At 39.1% G+C, this 22,720-nt stretch overlaps 1 protein-coding gene across 3 annotated transcripts in view; it reads left to right on the top strand.

The window, feature by feature from the left end:
* ANK3 (ankyrin 3) overlaps positions 1-22,720 on the top strand; it is a 707,809-nt gene that overhangs the window by 536,944 nt on the left and 148,145 nt on the right. For all 3 annotated transcript variants that reach the window (XM_030941096.1, XM_010364951.2, XM_010364950.2), the window contains 5 exons: positions 8,019-8,216; positions 13,513-13,611; positions 21,780-21,878; positions 21,968-22,066; positions 22,564-22,659. In XM_030941096.1, the coding sequence (XP_030796956.1) occupies positions 8,019-8,216; positions 13,513-13,611; positions 21,780-21,878; positions 21,968-22,066; positions 22,564-22,659 (591 nt within the window). The remainder of the gene's footprint in view (positions 1-8,018; positions 8,217-13,512; positions 13,612-21,779; positions 21,879-21,967; positions 22,067-22,563; positions 22,660-22,720) is intronic.

Genomic DNA, 22,720 nt, shown 5'->3' with positions numbered 1-22,720 from the left:
TTTCCCCTCCATAATTTCTGACCCTGACAAACATTCTTTCTATTACAAAACCATGACTTGACTTGATAAAACTTTTATCCTGAAAAAAAGATATAGCAGCATTATTCATGATAGCCAAAAGGTGGAAACAACCCAAATATTCATTGATGGATGAATGCATATACTCACTGCGCATATACACACAGGGAATATTATTTAGCCTTTAAAAGGAAGGAAATTCTGACATACGCTACTATAATACGTGGAGGAATCTTGAAGACATTGTGCTAAGTAAGCCAGTCACAATAGGACAGATGTGTGATTCGACTTATATGAAGTACATAGAGTAGTAAATTTATGGAGACAGACAGAGGATGGTGGATGTCAAAGGTAGAAGGAGAAGGGAATGGGGAATTAATGTTTAATGGATACAGAGTCTCAATTAGGAAGACTAAAAAGTTCTGGAGATGGATAATAGTGATGGTTGGAGAACAACGTTGAATACACAGTACTTAATACTACTGACCTGTACACTGAAAAATGCTTTAAATGGGAACTTTTGTTATGATATTTTAGCATAATTTTAAGGAGAAAGATTTGTAAGGAATTTAATGGTTGTACATTTTATTTCATTTCATTTTTACCCCTGTATGTGTGTGCTACTTTCCTTTTTCTTTTTCTTTTCTTTTCTTTTTTTTTTTTTTGAGATGGAATCTCGCTGTCACCCAGACTGGAGTACAGTGGCACGATCTTGGCTCGCTGCAACCTCCACCTCCTGGGTTCAAGCAATTCTCCTGTCTCAGCCTCCTAAGTAGCTGGGATTACAGGCGTGTGCCACCATGCCCAGCTAATTTTTGTATTTTTAGTAGAGATGGGGTTTCACCGTGTTGACCAGGCTGGTCTTGAACTCCCAACCTCAAGTGATCCTCCCACCTTGGCCTCCCAAAGTGCTGGGATTACAGGGGTGAGTTACCTTGACCTATGTATAAGTAACCCCAAGTCCTTCGTCCTTCAGAGATAACAAGTAAATAATTAGTAAGTGAACTATTTTTTCCTTGAATGAGAATAGTAACTTTGGCACAAAAAGCAGTGTAAAATTGACCAAAGTTATAAAGCAATTAGTATAGCAGGTGACTCCAATCTCTCTTTCTGCTCACAAATAATTTTTTTTTTTTTTTTTTTTTTTTTTTTTTTTGTCACCCAGGCTGGAGTGCAGTGGCTCGATCTCGGCTCACTCAAACCTCTGCCTCCCAGGTTGAAGCGATTCTCCTGCCTCAGCCTCCCAAGTAGATGGGACTACAGGCATGCACCACCACACCCAGCTAATTTTTGTATATTTAGTAGAGATGGTGTATCACCATGTTGGCCAGCTGGTCTCAAACTCCTGACCTCAGGTGATCCACCTGCCTTGTTCTCCCAAAGTGCTGGGATTACAGGCGTGAGCTGCTGTGCTAGGCCCACAAATAACACTTAAACAGGGCAATAGTTGGTATATTCCTAGTTCATTTTGCCTTTGTATGTGTCAGACAAGACTTCGTATTCATAGTTCCCTATCTGCAAAACATCCTTTACAAAGATTTGAAAAGAAAAGCAGTCCTTTAAATAATTCTTTATAGCATTCCATTAGCCTTAGGCATAGTTTTATAGTCAATTAAACACAGGTGTTTCTAATGGGACATTGATTCTCATTTCCATGCACAATTGCTTCCATAAGAGCATGGGTAATGCCATCTCTGGCACATGTCCAACAATCCCTGTCTTCGGGGCAGTGGTACTGGTCCTGACCAGTGCTTTAATCTTAAGCAAAGCCAGTCATATAATTTTAGGTATTGGCTTTATCTGCTAGGGAAAAAAAAAAAAAAAACCCTAGCTACAATGCTTTAAATTGATTATATGACTGAGCAAAGCCAGTCATATAATTTTAGGTATTGGCTTTATCTGCTAGGGAAAAAAAAAAAAAAAACCCTAGCTACAATGCTTTAAATTGATGAGCCTCCATTTTCTCATGGCACAAACAGTCAGGAGGTAGACGGGGCAGTTGTTGATGTTGATATAGGGTGTTGAGGTAAGTTCCCTGTGACTTAAAAAACTCAGTTTGGGGGTACAAGTGCAGTTGTGTTACATGGATATATCGCCTAGTGCTGAAGACAGGGCTTTTAGTGTAACCATCACCCAGAATGTGTACATTGTACCCATTAGAGAATTCTTTGTCCCTCGCCCCACTCCTATGCTCCTACCTTTCCAAGTCTCCAATGTCTATTATTCCACTATGTCCATGTACACACATTTAGCTCTCGCTTTTAGGCAAGAACATGCAGTATTTGATTTTCTGAGTTATTTTACTTAAGATAATGGCCTCCAGTTTCATCTGTGTTGCTGCAAAAGATGTAATTTTATTCTTTTTTATAGCTGAGTAGTATTCCATGGTGTGTGTGTGTATTTATGTGTGTATACATGTATATACACATAAATTATATACATTATAATTAGATATAATATATAATTGATTTCCAGCTTTATATTTGTCCAACAAGACTTTATAGCTGAGTAATAGTCCACTCAGCTATAAACATAGAGTATATACATATATATGTATACATACACACAGGGTATGCAATATGTGCATATCATGGAATACTACTATATGTATGTATATATATATCTGTATACACACACACGCACCATGGGATACTACTCAGCTGTAAAAACGAATAAAATAGGCCGGGTCCAGTGGCTCACACCTGTAACCCCACCACTTTGGGAGACTGAGGCGGGAGCATCCACAAGGTCAGGAGATGGAGACCATCCTGGCCAACATGGTGAAACCCCTTCTCTACTAAAAATGCAAAAATTAACTGGGCATGGTGGCTGGCTTCTCAGGAGGCTGAGGCAGGAGAATCACGGGAACTCGGGAGGTGGAGGTTGCAGTGAGCCAAGATCACACCACTGCACTCCAGCCTGGGTGTCACAGCGAGACTCAGTTTCAAAAAAATAATAATAATAAATAAAATGTATATATCCTACATATTCACATATTCTTTATCTAATCATCCATTGGTGTACACTAAGGTTGATTACAGGACTTTGCTATTGTGAATGGTGCTGCAATAAGTATATGAGTGCAAGTATTTTTTTTTTTTTGATATAATGATTTATTTTCCTTTGGGAAATATCTAACCAGTGGTAGGATTGCTGGATCAAAGGTAGTTCTATTTTTTGTTCTTTGAGATATCTCCTTACAATTCTCCTTAGAGGTTATATTAATTTACATTCCTATCAGCAGTGTATAAACATTTCCTTTTCTCTGCATCCTTGCCAGCATCTATTATTTTTGACTTCTTATAACAGCTATTCTGTGTGAGATGGTATCCAGTTGTGGTTTTGATTTGCATTTCTCTGATGATTAGTGATGATGATCATTTTTTCATATGCTTCTTGGCCATTTGTGAGTCTTCTTTCACAAAATGTCTGTGTCCTTTGCCTTCCTTTTAATGGGGTTATTTTTTTTTTTTTTTTCTTGTTGAGCTGTTTGAGTTCCTCATAAATCCTGGATATTAGTTCTTTGTCAGATGCATAGTTTGTGAATATTTTCTCCCATTCTCTATGGTATCTGTTCACTCTATTGATTTTCTCTTTTGCTATGCAGAAGCTTTTTAGTTTACTTAAGTCCCATTTGTCTATTTTTTGACTTGCTGCATTTGATTTTGAGGTCTTAGTTCTGAATTTTTTCCCTAGTTCAATGTCCAAAAGAGTTTTTCTTATGGTTTCTTCTAGAGTTTTTATATTTTCAGGTATTACATTTAAGTCTTTAATCTATCTTGAGTTAATTTTTGTATATGGTGAGAGTTATGGGTCCAGTTTCATTTTCCTTCATGTGGCTATCAAATTTTCCTAGGCATCATTTATTGAATAGGATATCCTTTTCTCTGTGTTTATTTTTGTTAACTTTGTCAAAGATCAGTTGACTGGAGGAATGTGGCTTTATTTATGTGTTTTCTGTTCTGTTCCATTTTTCTATGCATAGATTTTTATAACAGTGCCATGCTGTTTTGGTTATTATAGCCTTGTAGTATAATTTGAAGTTAGGTAATATGATGCCTCCAGCTTTGTTCTTTTTGCTTAGGATTGCTTTGGCTATTTGGGCTCCTTTTTGATTCCCTATGAATTTTAGGGTTGCTTTTTCTAATTCTGTGAAAAATGACGTGGATATTTTAACAGGGATTGCAATGAATCTTTGGCTTTTCCCTTCAAAGACAGTTGATTGGTTGCCAAATTTACTTTCAAGCCACAGGCAGCAAGAAAGTCAGCACAACAGGGCTTTCTCAGAAGTTCCACCAAACCACATCTCCTTACACCCCACTGGCCACTTCTATGTGCAAAAAAAGTTGGGAAATAGTGCTGAGCACACTGCTAGAAAAGTTTGTGTGTTTGTTTTGTTTCGCTTTTATTTTTTGTGTTTTGGTTTGGGGGTTTGTTTGGTTTTGCTAAAAAAGAAAGGAGAACAAATACAGAGCAGGCAATCTGCCTTCTTTCCTCCAGGGAAGTTCAGGCATTCCTGAATTCTGGCAGTGGTGAGAGATAAGGGACAGAGCCTCAATAGGGCATGATTACTATATGGATGTGACAGCAGCAACCTCAATGTTAACTCTTCATCAAATCACATCCTTTGTCCTTTTTCTTAGAGTATGTGATGCCTTCTTCTTACCCTTTCTTCTCCTTTCTTCTCTTTTAAAATTACCAATGTATTATCTTACTCATACATGTCCTAGAAATGTGATGAGGTTTCACAAATTGCGGTACTGAAAAGTAGATGGGCTGCTCTAATCTATTTTAGTCCAATCTATTTCCTGTGGCAGGACCTTATGCTGGCAAGAGGATTGGCTTGAGTTCAGGTATAACCTGGATACTAATTGTAGAAGAGATAGTAAGTTTTAAGTATTATTTATCAGATTTCTGTTCCATAAAATATGCAACATATCTATTGATGTGGATCAGTATATTTGTGAAAGTTCTTGAAAAAATTCAATTATGATTTAAATGCTACATATTACTTTTGATAATTTTAAATTGCATTTGCTTTTACTTTAATTTTGAAATACAAAAGCACATGTGGCAAGCACTTTGTCTTCTACATCAAGAGGGAAAAAAAATATAGGTCAAAATTATACTACAGTTGAATCACTCGCTGTTTAATTTTTCTTTTGATAGATGCATCTGCCTTTGTTAGTGTGGCAAGTGAGGATCATGTTACTTTTCACAAAGTAGAAACAACTTAGAAAATTTAGAAAATTCCATTATAAGCCTCAAGATAAATGTGCTTATTATTTGAAGATATTTCTTAAGTCTTTCTGAGATTGATTTTTCATAGTAAAATAATACCTGAGTCATTTTTCCCTTGCTTTGTACTTTCCTTTGTGTCTCAGGTAAGGAGCTCAAGATAAATCCTTGAGCAATAATAGTAATTTGTCTGGAATTGGCATATATTACAGAGCTGGGTCTGTCTGTCTCTGTCTGTCTGTCTCTCTGTCTCTCTGTATCTGTCTCTCCCTGTCTCTGTCTGTCTGTCTCTCAGAGTTTTAAAGACAGACTCTCCCTATGTTGCCCAGGGTGGTCTTGAGCTCCTGGGCTCAAGTGATCCTCCTGCCTCAGCCTCTAAAGTAGCTGAGACTACAGGCATGCACCACCATACCTGACTTCTGCAGTTCTCTTGATTAAAAAAATTTTTTAGGACATAGGATTCTTTTTGGTGGCATTAGAAGTAAACAAGATTTTCATGTGTGAGGGGATCTTGAGCTGCTTTACCTTAGTTAGGGGTTGAAAAGTGACTAACCTGAAGATTATGTCAATAGCAAAAGCAAGAAGAGAGAAGATACATGATAAGAAGCTAAATTCTGAGTTTATCTTGCCTTTACCACTTGAAGTAGTTAGGTTAGTGTTAGACACATTGACTAATTATATTTCCTATTTTAGTGCTGCTTTGTGAATTTTCTCTTTTATGCTGGAGTGTTGGGGAGATGAAACAATTCGCCTCCTCCTGTCACTCACTGTAGCGTTGGGCTCAGACCAAAGCTCTGCAGTTGGCTCTGAGGGCATCGGTCTCTGAAGGGTGTGTCCCAGCAGAGGGCCAAATGCTTCTCAGGGCAGCTGGGGTTTTCAGATGGCAACAGGTCAAAATTAAAAATAGGGATATAAAATCTTCTTTTACCCTGGCTCATCCAGTTTGGCAGAGGCTAGTTTCAGAAGAGTCTAGAAGTGACATTTCCACTTTCATGGGTTGATATAAGGGTTTGTGAAGTGCGGAATGCTGTTGGACTTGGACATGCCAGTGACTGAAATGTGAGGGTCATTGCAGCAGGATGGCTGAGTACTGGGTGCAGCAGACCCTCAAAACCCGCTGTGTTGTTTCTGATCCTTCTACATGGCTCAAAAAGATTGTGACTGATCCATTGTCCAGATTTGGATCATACTTCCAAATATAAATTCTTAGATTCTATTTTCTTTTTCTAAACCTTCCTGTCTATGGAAAAAAGAAAAATCATTCTAATTTGTCATTGGCATATTCGATATACTCAGGTTTATGTCCATGTCAAAATGTAATCTTGCACTTCTTGTAAGTGACTGTGAACCAGGGCAACATCCCCCAAAACTCTTTCTTGGGGCAGGAGACCCTGATGGCTCCTGAGGCACAGCTGACCAACAGTTTATCAAGGGAATCTTGATTGTCTCTCTGTGGTTATCAGGGGTTAGGCAAGAGAAGGATGCCAGAATGTGCTGCAAGCTCTGGTACTCTTGATTCAAAATCTGAGGATTCCTTTCTTCCTGTAATTAATACATGGCAGTTATTGTGAGGCACTAGAGAGACACAAAGACAAATATAACACAATATGTGCCCTTAACAAATGTATATTTAGTAGGAGGGGATAGATAAGTAAACAAAAGAGTACCAGTAAATATCCCCAGGACTTTGATAAGAGTCAGTCAGGGTTGGGCGTAGGGGTTGAGGCTTGAGGGGTGGGAAGAAATAAAAAACCTCACGGAGGGTGTGACCCTTGAGCTGAATTTTCAGCTGACAGATGCTGGCTCCTGGGCCTGTTAGGGAAAAGCATTCTTGTAGAGTAAGGCAAGACAGAGAAACATGAGACTATATTCTGTTTGGGGGATGTGCAGGATGACAGACCAGCATAAAGACAAGTTTTGTAAAGGAGGAAATCAAAGGGCCAAATGAGAAGAGATTATAGTGTCTTAACTTCCATGAACATTAAAAATTTCAACTTGTAAGCAATAGATGGCCATTAAAGGTATTTTTTTAAATAAAAGAATGAATGGCTCTGAACATGCCCTAGTGATAACTGATTGTTTGTTGCTTCTTCCTCCTGTCCTCAATTTAAATAAAGCAAGTAATTATTGAGCATGTTGTAACATAACTTCCTGTAAAAGGGAAATCTATATTCCTTTTGGAAAACCAATAATACTCCGACTCTTTTTGCTTAAAATGTCCATGTTAAGCCGGGCGCAGTGGCTCACGCCTGTAATCCCAGCACTTTGGGAGGCCGAGGTGGGAGGATCGGGAGGTCAGAAGATCAAGACCATCCTGGCTAACACGGTGAAACCCCGTCTCTACTAAAAATACAAAAAATTAGCCGGGCATGGTGGCGGGCGCCTGTAGTCCCAGCTACTCAAGAGGCTGAGGCAGGAGAATGGCGTGAACCCGGGAAGCGGAGCTTGCAGTGAGCTGAGATGGCGCCACTGCACTCCAGCCTGGGCGAAGAGTGAGACTCCGTCTCAAAATATAAAATAAAATAAATAAATAATTAAATAAAATGTCCATATTAAATTATGTTTTTCCTACTTAGGAATGCAGGAGACATGAGGGCACTATATTCATAGTATCACTTGGTTTACCAGTATCTGCTTACTTAATCATGATTTCTTAAGCAATCATAGAAAACCACTAGAAAGAGACATATACTATTTGAAAATGCACCGTATACATTTTTATCTTGTTCCTGGGCAAGTGACCAAGTGATTTGTGTTGACAGAATGGTTATACGCCACTGCACATCGCTGCCAAAAAGAACCAGATGGACATAGCAACAACTCTGCTGGAATATGGTGCTGATGCCAACGCAGTTACCCGGCAAGGAATTGCTTCCGTCCATCTCGCAGCTCAGGAGGGGCATGTGGACATGGTGTCACTGCTCCTTAGTAGAAATGCGAATGTCAACCTGAGCAATAAGGTAACCCACTTCTTTCTTGACAAAGCATGCAGCACACCAAAACCTCACCCCTCAGAAAGGTCACTAAGAATTCACAGAAGATCTGGGTCAAATAGGATGTGTAAAGGATAATATTGCACCAAAGTTGTTTACCAAAGTGTTACTTAACAGAGCAAAAATTTGGAAACAATCTATTGAAACAATAAGAAAAACAGTCAATAGGGCCAGTTGCTCTGGCTCAGGCATTTAATCCCAGCGCTTTGGGAAGGCAAGGCAGGTGGACTGCTGGAGCCCAGAAGATCGAGGCTGCAGTGAGCCGTGATTGCTTCTTTATACTCCAGCCTGGGTGACAGAGTGAGACCCTGTGTCTTTAAAAAAAAAAAAAGAGAGAGAGAGAAAGATAATGGTAAATAAATAATTCAGATAATTCAGTCAGACAATGAGTGTATTTGCAGGTGACTCTATATACATATAGCCATAAAAATGAAGTCCAGGAAGTTTTTGTAGTAACATAAAGTTTTGTTATAATGTTAATTCAAAGAGCACCATTGTTACTTCACCATAATATAGCAAATAAGTAGTTGCAAATTGTAGCCCATTGCTTTATTCCACGAACATTTTTGGGGTCCTGCTCCTTGCTCATCTGTTTTTAAGTTCTAGGTTACAAAGAGAAATGGGAAATATTGCTGCCTTCGTGAGTTCATTTTAATAACAAATTTAGCATAGCTATTTTATGGAGTAGATAGGGGAAGTTGTTGGCAATTTTGAAGGAACTTGTGAAGACTGTTCCCTAAACTCTTCAAACACCCATGCTGTCATCTTTGATATCCTCATTACTCATAAAGAAAAGACTAGAGTTTTGTCAAGCAAAGTGAAAGTTCAGCCCACAATTAACCAGAAACATGTTAATGAAGTTACTGCCTCTCCCTGTATGTATCAAAGAATTTAGCTTTGCTGAATTGCTCATTAAGATTTGCCCAAAACACAAGACAGGTGTTTCTAAATCTTCAGATAATAGGAAACCATGCAAAAGGGCCCTCAGATTCATGATAACCTCCACTCTCTGGCATTTAGCTTCTCTTCTGCCTGCTGGGTGTGGGCATAGCTATGATATTTCTCAGCCCTAGCTCAGATATTGGAGTAGGGTTTCAAAATAGCAATAGTCTTACGTTGACAAATAACAAGTAATTTAAATACTTTTAACACATGTGTGTGTGTTTTGAAATCACAGAGAGTTTGAATCCTAAGTCAGATTCTTCCTGTGTCATTCAGGCAACTTCTATCACCTCTCTGAGGCTCAGTTTTGTCCTTTAGTACGTGGAGATAATAATACTGACTTTAGGAGATGCTGTGAGGATTCACTGAGATAACATTCCACACTTTTTTGACTAAGAAAAAATATTTTTTTAATTTTAGAATTTTTATAATTTTGGAAAAAGTTTACTCCATATCAATCTGAATTCTCAAGTTTATTATTTAACAAATTCTGTAGACCAAAAGACATATACAGGAGACCAGGGATATGTTTTTTTAGTTTTAGTATTGTGAAAATCTTTTTTGGTCATTACAGAGCAAAATTTTTTTAATTTTTTTAATTTTTTTTTCTTGTTAAACATTCCTTTTATGAGTGCATGTCTCAGCATTAATGGGAATAACAAGGCAATTTCATAATAGTCATTATAGTTAAGATTTGTTTGATCTTTTGAATTTTCTGTAGTTGTATATACCAATTTAGAGACAAGAATTGTAATGGCTTGCCTCAAAACTCGACTTGTCTTTATGACAAAGAGGACCTTTTGTTTCCCAAATTGAAGCACATGCTGGTATCAGAGTGTATTTTCTCTTCTGAGCCCATAATATTGTATTTCACCAGTTCTTCCAGAAACAACGTAGTACTTTCACAATTGGTTTACATTGAATATTTCCAGTAGGTTTGATACCAAACTGCAGTGTGACTGACTTTGTTTCTTCAAAATCCTGCAGCCAACTGGTACAATATATACCCAGCCTTGAATTCACCTTAGACTCATAGAATGATTTTAGGCTAAAAATATTCAGGGCAAAAATTTTTTCAGTGCTTGCTTTAGTAGAGTGGAAATTAACAAAAGGAATTCTGAAGACTCAAAGACATATAGTAAACCAGGGAAACCTGGAAGTTTCTGGCCACCTTCCTAAATAAATGATACACAAACAGAGATATTCCTAAAGGAATTCTAAAAGATCAGCTGGCTTTCCATTAGCATGTTGAACTTGAGGAACTTCTGAGAACTTCTAATACTTTTAACTTCTAACTTCTCATTAGAAACGATCTAATGAGAAGGCATTTGTAAATCCTTGCATCCTTTCTCAGTTGTCATTTTCAGTATAAAGCACTAAACATGACCTCATATGAAAACAGAAAAGCAGCAAAACTTTTTATTATTCAATAAGGAACTGTCTCTCAGTTTTTGTCAGTTTTTCCTGAGTTGTCAGTGTTTTAAGCATCAATTACTCACTGTTCCCTCCTCCCTTCTCCTGCCTAACTTTCACTCTTCTCATATAACACTACATTATATCCTTGCTAAAAAATAACTATTGAAAGAAAGATTTAGCTTTCATAATTTATGTTGAACTAAACACTTCATTGTTTTTACTTTCTTTTTTCTTACTAGTAACCAGGACTTTCCCAGTACTCTTAAGGAAAGATGATCATGAACCCCAAGTTATTGTTGAGATGCTAGTGTTCAATTTGATTCAATTTTGCTTTTGATGTTCCTATTTTTCCATATAGGTTTTGCAGACCCCAATGCTATAATTTTTATACAACTGGAAGAATATGAAACAGAGCTGTTGCTATTTTAATTTAATTTGATGTTGTCTCTGTTTCAAATAAATTCTTTTTTTTTTTTTTTTTTTTGAGACAGAATTTCATTCTTGTTGCCCAAGCTGGAGTGCAATGATGCAGTCTCAGCTCCCCCACAACCTCCGCCTCCAGGGTGCAAGCAGTTCTCCTGCCTCAGCCTCCCGAGTCGCTGGGATTACAGGCGTGCACCACCACACCCAGCTAATTTTGTATTTTTAGTAGAGACGGGGTTTCTCCATGTTGGTCAGGCTGGTCTTGAACTCCCGACATCAGGGGATCCGTCCGCCTTGGTCTCCCAAAGTGCTGGGATTACAGGCATGAGTCACCGCGCCCAGCCCTAAGTGTTATTTTTAAAATGAGCAATGATCAAAATACCATAAGAGATTAACAGGTAACTTCTGAACTCAAACAGGGCTGTGGTTGTTTTTTAAAATCTTTGAAGTTATAGCCATGAATATAAAAATAAAATGTTATTTCTATAATTTATCCTGTTCTACCTAAGAAAAATGTTTGACTTTTTTTCTCTAATTTAATCAATGAATAGGTAGATTAAATGCTAGATGCTGGACACTGGTTATATAAAAATTAAAGATAGAATACTTGCCTCAATAAGCTCACAGTGGTTTAAAGAAGACAAGCAAGAAAACAGAGTTTAAATGCAGGATTATGATATTTTTAATTGAGGTGAGCACATAGTAGGTTTGCAAATAAATGTAATTACTTGGCCCTTTAGTGAAATGAGAAGAGAGAAAGGCCAGGGAAGCCTGAAGTGACTCCATCAGTGAGTGGGTAAGCCAGGTGAGCAGCAGGCACCTAGACATGGGAGCGTGAGAGGACAACATGTGCCCACAACGCATTTCTCAGTCTTTGCTGAGAGCTACTCAGTAAAGTACCCTCAGTGTCGAAAGTCTCAAACTTAGAATAGGTGACCATGACACTCACAAAATGTTATGACTGACAATATTATTTCCTCTGAAGTAGAACATAGAACATGGTGCTATGATGAGGTCAGTGTTTGGGTGGTGCCAATTTTGGCCCTGGCTTATTTTTCTTGAATTGCAAGTGAATGCATCAGTCCTGCTTTTCACATTTCCCCCTTGATTCAGTTCGAGTGAGCTTCCTCCAAAATTCTGTAAACATTATTAAAAAGTCCCAGCTTGACTCTCTCTGCGTTCCATAATTGCTCTGATGGAATAACAACCCCTGAATAAATAATGTTGCACATCTAGAAGGCTCTGTGCTCTTCTTAAAACTGCCTTTGATTGCCTCCTTTCCTCTGACAAATAGGACAGGCTGATATTTTCATTGCACAGATGCTAGAGGGGGAGAAAAGACTTCCAGGATTAAGATATTAACTTCTGTGCTCATAATGGATAAAAGCAAAAAATCTGAAAGCACTTGCACCAACTCACTTTCTCTTAAATATTATGAAAAGTGGTTTACAATGTAAAGAGGTTTTTTACAACCAGAGTATAGTCTTAGTAATTTTTTTCTTGGTCATGAGAGCAACCATGTGTTCTGCAAATTCTCTAATAGGGTTAGTTTCAAATATTGTATCAGTCTTGTTAAACCCATACATCATCTAAATGACCTGGAAATTCTCATGATCTTGCATTCACATTACATTCCACAGGCGATCTTTCCAATCCAGAGTGACATACAGAAAATATTTATTAGACTTTGGGAATTAATATGGAGAAAATATTATCAGCATATGTCAATGTTCACTTAGTAAACAGATATCATGTAAATAATTTTTGGTAAAGCTAGTGCCATTGGCAATATATTAAAACTCTTGCATAATTTTGTAAAAAAAAAAAAAAAAGTCTAATTTTTGGAGATGAGTACTGAAGTGTATGGGGGTAAATGTTATAATGTCTAGATTTGTTTTAATACTGCCACAAATAAATGAGTGAAAAGGAAAAGAGGGATAGATGAAACAAATATAGGAACACTTTGATAATTGCTAAGTCTGTGATGAGTATACAAGGCTCACTCCATTTCTTACACTTTTGAGTATGCTTACAATTTTTCCTGCCTACAGATACTAATGTTGCCACAATGCTAAGACAGTATAACATATATATATTTTTTTTTGAGATAGGTTTTATTTACTCCTGTCACCAAGGCTGGAGTGCAGTGGCGCTATCTCACTCACTGCAACCTCCACCTACTGAGCTCAAGCGATTCTCCTGCCTCCCAAGTAGCTGAGACTACAGGTATATGCCACTGCACCTGGCTAATTTTTGTAGAGATGGGGCCTCACCATGTCGGCCAGTCTGGTCTCAAACTCATGGGCTCATGTGATCCATCTGCCTCAGCCTCCCAAGCATATAAATTTATTCCATAGGTTTTTTCTAACACAGAAAGTCTTGGCTTTCCATCTTAGAATTCACAAATGGTTTCTCAAACATGGAGGCTATGTGTGTGACATTACTTCCTGTAAGATGACTGTGCCCTTTGAATCTTTTGCAGAGTGGCCTGACCCCACTCCATTTGGCTGCTCAAGAAGATCGAGTGAATGTGGCAGAAGTCCTCGTAAACCAAGGGGCTCATGTGGACGCCCAGACAAAGGTATACGCCCCTCCCTTTCCACACGGGAAAGAATGTGTCCATTTGGTGACTGCAGTAAGGAAGAAACTATAATCATATTAGGAGAACAAAGTCTTTAATCATCTCTTTTCTATGTAGTGTGTTAAATATATATTTATGCAAGGGACACTAAAGTCTCTGATTGCCATATTCCAGCGACTTTTGTCTTTAACGGCCTGGATACTTGATCCTAACTGTATAATAATTTCCCCCTATTGTTGAGCCTCCTTACAACAGATGCTCCTTCAGGGGCAGAGTGTGAAAGCTTGGACCTCTCTTAGTTTGTGTGATGGATTTTTTAAATGCAGACAAACAGACAAATAGAAAAACTTGTAATTTGTGACCCCTATGTTCATTCAGCATGATTTATGAAACAGGATAAATTAAGGCTTATTTAAATATTACTCACTTGCTAAATTCCTAAGGGTCTGTGCAGTCTTGCCTGTGTTCTCCCTCTCTCAGACAAAAAAACTCTCATTTCAAAATGAAAAAAAAATTGCTGATTAGTCTTATATAATGCCACAATTCGAACACAGAAAAATAAAGGACTTTTCATGTCATCGTCAAAGATATAGCTTCACATTAATCACATTTCTCTGAAAATTTTCTTTATATGCTTAATTTTGTTATTCATATCAGATTTGTGTCATCTACTGTAACGTATGTTTTCTTTTTTTTTTACTTGAGACAGAGTCTCGCTCTGTCACCAGGCTAGAGTGCAGTGGCTTGATCTTGGCTCACTGCAACCTCCGCCTCCCGTGTCCAAGCAATTCCCCTGCCTCAGCCTCCCGAGTAGCGGGGACTACAGGCGTGCACCACCATGCCCAGCTAATTTTTGTATTTTTAGTAGAGATGGGGTTTCTCCATGTTAGCGAGGATGGTCTTGATCTCTTCACCTTGTGATCCGCATGCCTCAGCCTCCCAAAGTGCTGGGATTACAGGCGTGAGCCACCATGCCCGGCCACATATGTTTTCTTTCTATATGCCATATTTGACATGAAAAAGAATGACTACTAAATATTGTGAATAAAATTTTTATATGTAATATAAGCAGGTTCTGATGTATATGGACATACTGAAGTAACTAGTAATAGAAATACTATCCCAAATTAGCCAGATAAAAGGGTATTGACACCAAAATGAGACTGAATTTAGCTTATTTTCTTATGTTGCTTTAATACTTTCATCAGGAAATAATTATTGACTTTGGAAGTTTGCAACTTCATGATAAATGTCTTCATTCCATATTGCTTATTGACACAGAGAGAGAGAGAGAGAGAGAGAGAGAGAGAGAGAGAGAGAGAGACAGACTTAAATACTTTATTAGGTTCTCTCTCCTTTTTGTAGATATAAAACTCTAGAAGGCAAGTTCTGGGTCAAGTTTCTCAACATTTTTCTGCCCCAGCACATCCAAGTCATGCCCTAAAATTCAGCCAGGGAGTATGGTGAAGATTCTCAAAGCCAGGTGGGGGAGAAGAGAAACAAGTACTGCTCTGCCTGCATCTGTTTTCCATTTGCACGCAGAGCCCCTGGATGTACGAGTCTCAGGACTCCACCACAGCTTCCTCCTAACCCAGCCCAACTCAGGTCCCAGTTGGTAGTCTTTTTTTTTTTTTTTTTTCCTCTGAGAGGGAGTCTTACTGTCACTCAAGCTGGAATGTAATGGCTTGCTGCAACCTCCACCTCCCGGATTCACCTCAGCCTCCTGAGTAGCTGGGACTACAGGCACATGCCACCACACCCAGCTAATTTTTGTATTTTTAGTAGAGGCAGGGTATCGCCATGTTGGCCAGGCTGATTTCAAGTTTCTGACCTCAGGTGATCCACCTGCCTTGGCCTCCCAAAATGCTGGGATTACAGGCATGAGCCACCGTGCCCGGCCACATAGTCATTTTTGTACTCTGTATGACACCTTGCAGCATGTAACTTTTCCTGCCATTTATGAACGGAGCAGAGCATCTCACTTCAGAAAGCATCTCTCTGTCCTTTACAACCTCTTTTCCTTTCCTTTCTCTTCTCTGCAAAGGTCACAGCCACCAAAAGGAAGTGAAGCCACGATTGTCCCATAACTAGAGCACAGCAGAAGTGCAGATAGCTGGGTTGCTTGCATTTGCTGCTTAGTTTTGTGAATAAGGAGTTTGTTGTATCCCAGGAATGTTCACATTCTCACTGGTAAAGAAGACATCCCCAAGCAGCCCACAGGTGGGATGTATACCATTCAACTCATTAGCTACATGAAAAAATCATCATAATAAAATATCAAGACCTCTTCTCCCTGACGAGGAAAAGACTAGAAAATCCTGGTCACAGCCTTTGCAGTCCTCTCCCCCTGCACCCCTCCCGTTTGCTGACCCTTTATACCCCACCCCCCTTTTGCATTGGAAGTTCACCAAATGATTTTAAGCTAAATTGTGCCACAGGGTATAATAATCAACGTTGTTTGATAGAGATGAAGCCACTGCTTTTGCTTTTTAGAAGGATAATGTCCGGAAGCATTTTATTTAGACCACCCCTGAAAGGCATTGATTCTTAGAGGACACTAATTAGGGATCAGGAGTTACACTGGATTTCTTTAAATGTGTGTAAAAGCGTAAAAAGCTTTGAGAACTTATGTGATGCTTACTCATTTCACATTTATTTATAGATTTCCTACTGGTCACCAAATTCTTACCTGGGAGATATATTCCTTGCCCTCATAGAATTCATAGTTTAGAGAACAAAACACATAGTATTATAATAACCAAGTCATCATCATAATAAAATAAAACAATGTATTACCCATTTTCTCTGTGCCGGGTACTATTCTCAGTGCTTTATATTTATTATTTTGTTTAATTCTTACAACTACCCTATGAGGCTGGTGAAATGAACATCCTCATTTTACAGATGAGGAAACTGAGGCACAGAAAAAGTAATTACTTGCATAAGGTCCCAAAGCTAATTATTACAAAGCCTGATTTTGACCATAGGTCTATATCTAAAAATATGTATATAATTTTAGAGTATTAGGTAATAACTAAGTGTTTTGACAAAGGTAAGGTAGGATAGAGGAAGCTATAGCTTGTTCAGTATTGTGGGAACGTGAGAAGAAAAACGGGGATTATGTCTTAAGATATTGCTGGAAAATTAAGAAGATCTCAGAGGGCCTTAATGTAGCAGGCTAAGCTGTTCAGCTTTTTTATCCTGTTTGCACTGAGAAGCCACTGAAGGTTTTAAACACAAACGTGATAAGATCAGCAGTCTGGTTTACAAAGATCCTGGGAAACAATGCAAAGAATAAGTTGATTTTAAACCTTGGAGCAGGGGCAGTTAGGCTATTGTGAAATCCAAATGAAGAACGAAGAAGGCCTGAACTAAGTGACAGATGAGACACTGAGGAACAGGAGAGAAATTAGAGAAATAATTAAAAGACATACAAACAGGTAAGATTTGAAGACCTTTGGGAGTCCGAGGCAGGCATATCACAAGGTCAGGAGATTGAGACCCTCCTGGCTAACATGGTGAAACCCTGTCTCTACTAAAACAATACAAAGAAGTTAGCTGGGTGTGGTGGCGGGTGCCTGTAGTCCCAGCTACTCGGGAGGCTGAGGCAGGAGAATGGTGTGAACCTAGGAGAAGGAGCTTGCAGTGAGCCAAGGTGGTGCCACTGCACTCCAGCCTGGGCAATAGAACAAGACTCCATCTCAAAAAAAAAAAAAAAAAAAAAAGATTTGAAGACCATGTCTGTATGGGGACTGAGGAGAAGCAAGAAATTCAGGATGAAACTAAGGATCTGACCTGTGCAACTGGGTGATCACAAGTACCATTCAATGAGACAGAGAATAAAGGAGACAAAGCCAGTTGGGGAAAGAGGACTATGAGTTTCGTATTGAATGTGTTGAATTATAGATTACCTAGGGGCCATTCGAGTAGGAAAACCCAATAAACGACTCACATATTGATCTGGACACCGAAAGGATGGCTGGACTAAAGATGCAGATTTCTGAATCATCGCAAAAAAGGCATTAGCTGACACTGTGAAAGTAGGTGTAATCCTCAAGGAAAAATGTGGCACAAACCAAAGACAAAACCCTTGGGATCCACTCCATTTTACAGTGGATGGAGGAGTCAAAGGAGGGCGTATCCAAAGGTAGAGGAGAAATGACGAAAGAATATGATACAGCTGTCAAATTATGAAAAACTGTCAAAGTGTTTCAGATAAGAGAAGCTCAAAGTCCATGCATGCCATGCATGGCTGGGCACTTGGGATATTATAAAGCAGTTTTACTAGAGTAGTGGAGATGATGAAATGTAGGGAGAATGGGCGGAACAGTGAATGAAGATTATTTTTTTCAAGAAGTTTAGTTTTGAAGGGATAGAAACCTAGAGAAAAGGACAAATATTTGAAAGGAGTACTTTGTGTTTCTAAGATGGAAACATAAAAATATGTCTATAAGGTGAAATGAGCATGCCAGAGGAAAGAAAAATGGTTAGCAAAATTATTTATTTTTTTTTGGTGAGGGATGGAGTTTCGCTCTTGTCGCCCAGGCTGGAGTGCAATTGTGTGATCTTGGCTCACTGCAACCTCCGCCTCCCGGGTTCAAGTGATTCTCCTGCCTCAGCCTCCCAAGTAGCTGGGATTACAGGCACCCACCACCTGGCTAATTTTTTGTATTTTTAGTAGAGACAGGCTTTCGCCATATTGGGCAGGCTGATCTCAAACTCCTGACCTCAGGTGATCCGCCGGCCTTGGCCTCCCAAAGTGCTGGGATTACAGATGTGAGCCACAATGCCTGGCCTGATTAGCAAAATTATAAGGGGTATCAGAAGTGGGATAGGCTGAGCCAGAGGTAGAAATGACAATTTTTCATTTTTCTTTTCTCTTTTCTTTTTTTTTTCTTTTTTTCTTTTTTTTTTTTTTTTTTTTTTTTTTGACAGAGTCTCACTCCGTTGCCCAGGCTGGAGTACATGGGCATGATCATGGCTTACTTTAGCATCAACTTCCCAGGGTCTAGTGATCCTCCCACCTCAGCCTCCTGAGCAGCTGGGACTACAGATACATGCCACCACGTCTGGCTAATTTTTTTTTTTTTTTTTTTTTTTTTTTTGTATTTTTAGTAGAGACTGGGTTTTTGCAATGTTGACCAGGCTGGTCTTGAACTCCTGGCCTTAGGTGATCTGCCCACCTCAGCCTCCCAAAGTGCTGGGATTACAGGCATGAACCACCACACCTGGCCTGATCTTTTCCTGTTTTCAATCATTAATTTACCAAAGATTTTAATTATTGAGCACTGATGATATGCCAAGCACTGTTTTCAGCATTAGGTAATAATAGCTAACCCTATGTGTCAGACACTGTTGAAATAATTGTTAACATAGTTAATCCTTATGACAACACAATGAGCTTGGTACTATTACTAAAGTCCATTTTATAATGCATAAGCCAATGCACAGAGAGGTTCAGTAACCCGTCCAAATTCACACAGATAGTAAGTAGCAGAGCTGGGTCCCAAACCCAGACAGTCTGCCTCTGAGGTCCAGGCTCCTGGCTGCTGAGACCCTCCTTCCCCTGTTCTCATCAGTCAGAAGTGCAGCCTGATCAGTGAATGGACGTAAATATCTACTACTTGGTAATCAAGAAAGGAAAAAAGGAAGGAAAGTAGTTAAAGACTTGAATGTATTTTGCAGGGTTTTGCTGAGCTCTATCCAGTGTTGCCCAAAGGAAGAAAGGAAAAACCTAATCAGCTTGTAATGATGTTATCAGTGAGGCAGCCATGCCAAAGAGGCAGAGGCTGCTCCGTTTGCTGGGCTATGGCTCTTCATTTGTTTGCTTGTTTATTTAGCTACTCAAGAAAAAATTAGCCTTTGAAAAATTTGTTACTGCTGATTGGAAAGAATTGCTCACGTCCCACCTCTCTGAGCGTATTTATGTGAGGTGCTATTTTGTATGGGAATGCTGGTAACCCCAGTGAATGGAGGAGCCCACATCTGATTTCTCTGAATGCAAGTTCAATCTTCTTGGCCATGCCCACGTATTTTTGAAAAAACACTTTAGTGTTTGTGGAACAGCAAGAAGTCCAGTGCCCTGGAGCATAGCGACCAAGGGAGAGAATGGTGGGAGGATTAAAAGATGTATGGATGGGGGATGAGGAGGATAGGGGAGACTAGAATTAGAGGACTCCTAACACGGTTTTATAATGATTTAGGGTTTTAGTAAGAATGAGATGGGAAGCTATGAGGATGAATAGAACTTGTTCATTAAAATATTTAGGCCAGGCATGGTGGCTCACATTTGTAATCCCAGCACTTTGGGAGGCCAAGGCAGGAAGATCACTTGAGCCCAGGAGTTTGAGACCAGCCTTGACAACATAGTGAGACCTCACCCTACAAAAAATAGAAAAATTAGCCAGGCGTGGTGGTGTATGCCTGTAGCCACAGCTACGTGGGAGACTGAGGCAGGAGGATAGATTGAGCCCAGGAGGGGAGGCTACAGTGAGCCATGATCTCATCACTGCACTCCAGCCTGGTGACAGAGCAAGACCCTGTCTCAAATAAATAAATAAATAAATAATCAACCCTGTCTTAAATATATATATCTAATCAACACATCCATCTCAACAACTATTAGAAATGGTTGTATTATAACTTAGGCAAATTGACTAAAATCTCAAAGAATTTTTTAATATTTAGATTTTTAAAAAATATTGGGTCCACATAGTTTTGACTTGTAAGGGAAGTTCTTTGAACTTGGAAATAATGTTACTTCAATCAATTAAACCAACTGTACTGAGCATTGATTGGACACATTATTTTCAAGCTTCCCTTATTAAGCAGTATTCTGATCATGATTGCAGTATCTGAGTTCCTCTGTACTGAAAAGAAGAACCCTGCAAAGCAGGCAAATGGATTCTGGTCACCGAAAAGGAATGTCCTCCATCAGGTATTAAGCAGCATTAGATGCTGTAAGTCAGTTTCCTCTATGTGGTTATGATGAGCTTTTCAGGGATAGTCTGGTCAGTGTGGGTACACTGGCAGTTTGTTTTGTGAGACAAAAAAGTACACATGTAAGAAAAAAAAAAGTCTACCAAGAGTCACCTCTCTAGGGCAGCACATCCCTGGTAAGGTATCTTCACCTTTTACAGTCAACAGTGGTTTGGGCATCTCTTTTTCAAATTCAAATGTATTCATTTGCTGGGGCCACCATAAAGACACTAGTGACATCATATAAGATACAGACCCCTGAAAATATGGATCACCCACCCCATTCCTGTTTAGAAGTATCGTAATAAAAGGTCAATGTTCTCCCTTTCAGAGATCTGGTACTGCCCGTGTCATTATGAACACGGGCTCTGAAATTGCAGGGTAGTATGTTATAATGAACACAGCCATCTAGAGAAGGATCTGGAATATCCTTATTCAAAAAAAAAAATTACCTAGATTGTATACAGACACATACATGCACAGAGAGAGAGAGAGAGAGAGAGAGAGAGAGAGAGAGAGAGAGAACTTATAGACCCTCAGGGGTCGGTGGATACTAATTTGAGAAACAATCCATTTCTTTGTCTAAATCAGTGGTTTTCAAACTCTGGGACTCTAGGTAGGAAGGCGAAAAACTAACTTGATATACCTTGTTCAAGTTCATATTTCTCAGACCACCTGAGCTCACACCAGCCTCCCTCTTCCTTTTAGTGTTTCTGTGCTTCCTCCTATCTCTATCAGGCATTCTGATAATCACCTCCTGCCGTGTGTTATTATTTAGCCACTTCATTTTTGCCTAGATTTAAAGCTTTCAGAAAGTATTCAATAAACAAGTCAAGTCTCAATAAAGTGCTCTTCTGCCCCTGAACAAGAAGCTGCTGAATCAGTCTGTCTATGCTGTCAATTGGTCCATCTTTCCTTTCTATCTTGAAGAGTTCTAAGAACAAGATGAGCTGATAAAAAATAAAGCAAGAACTTTGGGGAGCTAACAATTTTATGGGCAATGGTATTTTAATTTATACCTAAGTCTTATGCTGAGAATTATCAAGGGCAATTTTTTTATATAGAGAAGACAAAAAACCTACTTTTTCCAGCTCAAAAAGAAAGGTTAAATAATGATTTTGCGTCTGTTTAGGATAGCTGTTAGTAAAAGTATAATTATGATGCTTCTTTTAAAAAAAAAATAATTACAGATGGGATACACACCACTGCACGTGGGCTGCCACTACGGAAATATCAAGATTGTTAATTTCCTGCTCCAGCATTCTGCAAAAGTTAATGCCAAAACAAAGGTAAGCTTCTTCCTTTTTTGTTTCTGCCAGAATCATTTATTTTTGTTTCAAAGGAATTAAGAATCATCTCTTCCATCTCCCTTCTACAGAATGGATATACACCATTACATCAAGCAGCACAGCAGGGACATACGCATATAATAAATGTCTTACTTCAGAACAATGCCTCCCCCAATGAACTCACTGTGGTAAGCACTCAGGGCCAGCTCAGAAGAAGAGGGAGGAGATAGATGGGCCTGGACTCTGGTGTCTTCTTACATTTTTCATTGTACTTTCATGAAGAGGCATAAACGGAGCATTCAGTAGAATGAGGAAAGAAGGACAATAACCATATTGTTCTGGACTGTTCAGAGAGAGATGATTAGTGTTTTATATGTGAAAACTACCTGCTGCATTGTCACCTAGCAGGAAGTACACATGTAAGAAAAAAAAATTGTGTTGGTTTCATTGACTGCTTACTTAGAATGTTAAAAAGCCTCTTGGATTGCATGTGTAGCTGCCCAGACTTTACTGTGTGAGTAAAAACAGGTTAGGTGGGTTTTGTGCAAGGTATGTCTCTAACGAAACACTTTTTTGTGTATGACAGCGGGATGGGTCTGATGAGACACTCACCTTACATTTGGTATCAGCAAAAAAATGTGGAATGAGGCTTGCTAATTCCTCATTCACATTTTCCTTTTGCCAGAATGGGAATACTGCCCTTGGCATTGCCCGGCGCCTCGGCTACATCTCAGTAGTGGACACCCTGAAGATAGTGACCGAAGAGACCATGACCACAACTGTAAGTAAGGAATGCAGAGCCTTGTTACCCTAGGAACCAGCTTTCAGCCAGTTTTCTTGGG

The sequence above is a fragment of the Rhinopithecus roxellana genome, chromosome 11, assembly GCF_007565055.1.
Source record: "Rhinopithecus roxellana isolate Shanxi Qingling chromosome 11, ASM756505v1, whole genome shotgun sequence".
Classification (NCBI taxonomy): domain Eukaryota; kingdom Metazoa; phylum Chordata; class Mammalia; order Primates; family Cercopithecidae; genus Rhinopithecus; species Rhinopithecus roxellana.
Note: the sequence above shows the minus strand (reverse complement) of the source record. Positions and strands in the feature narration are given on the sequence as shown.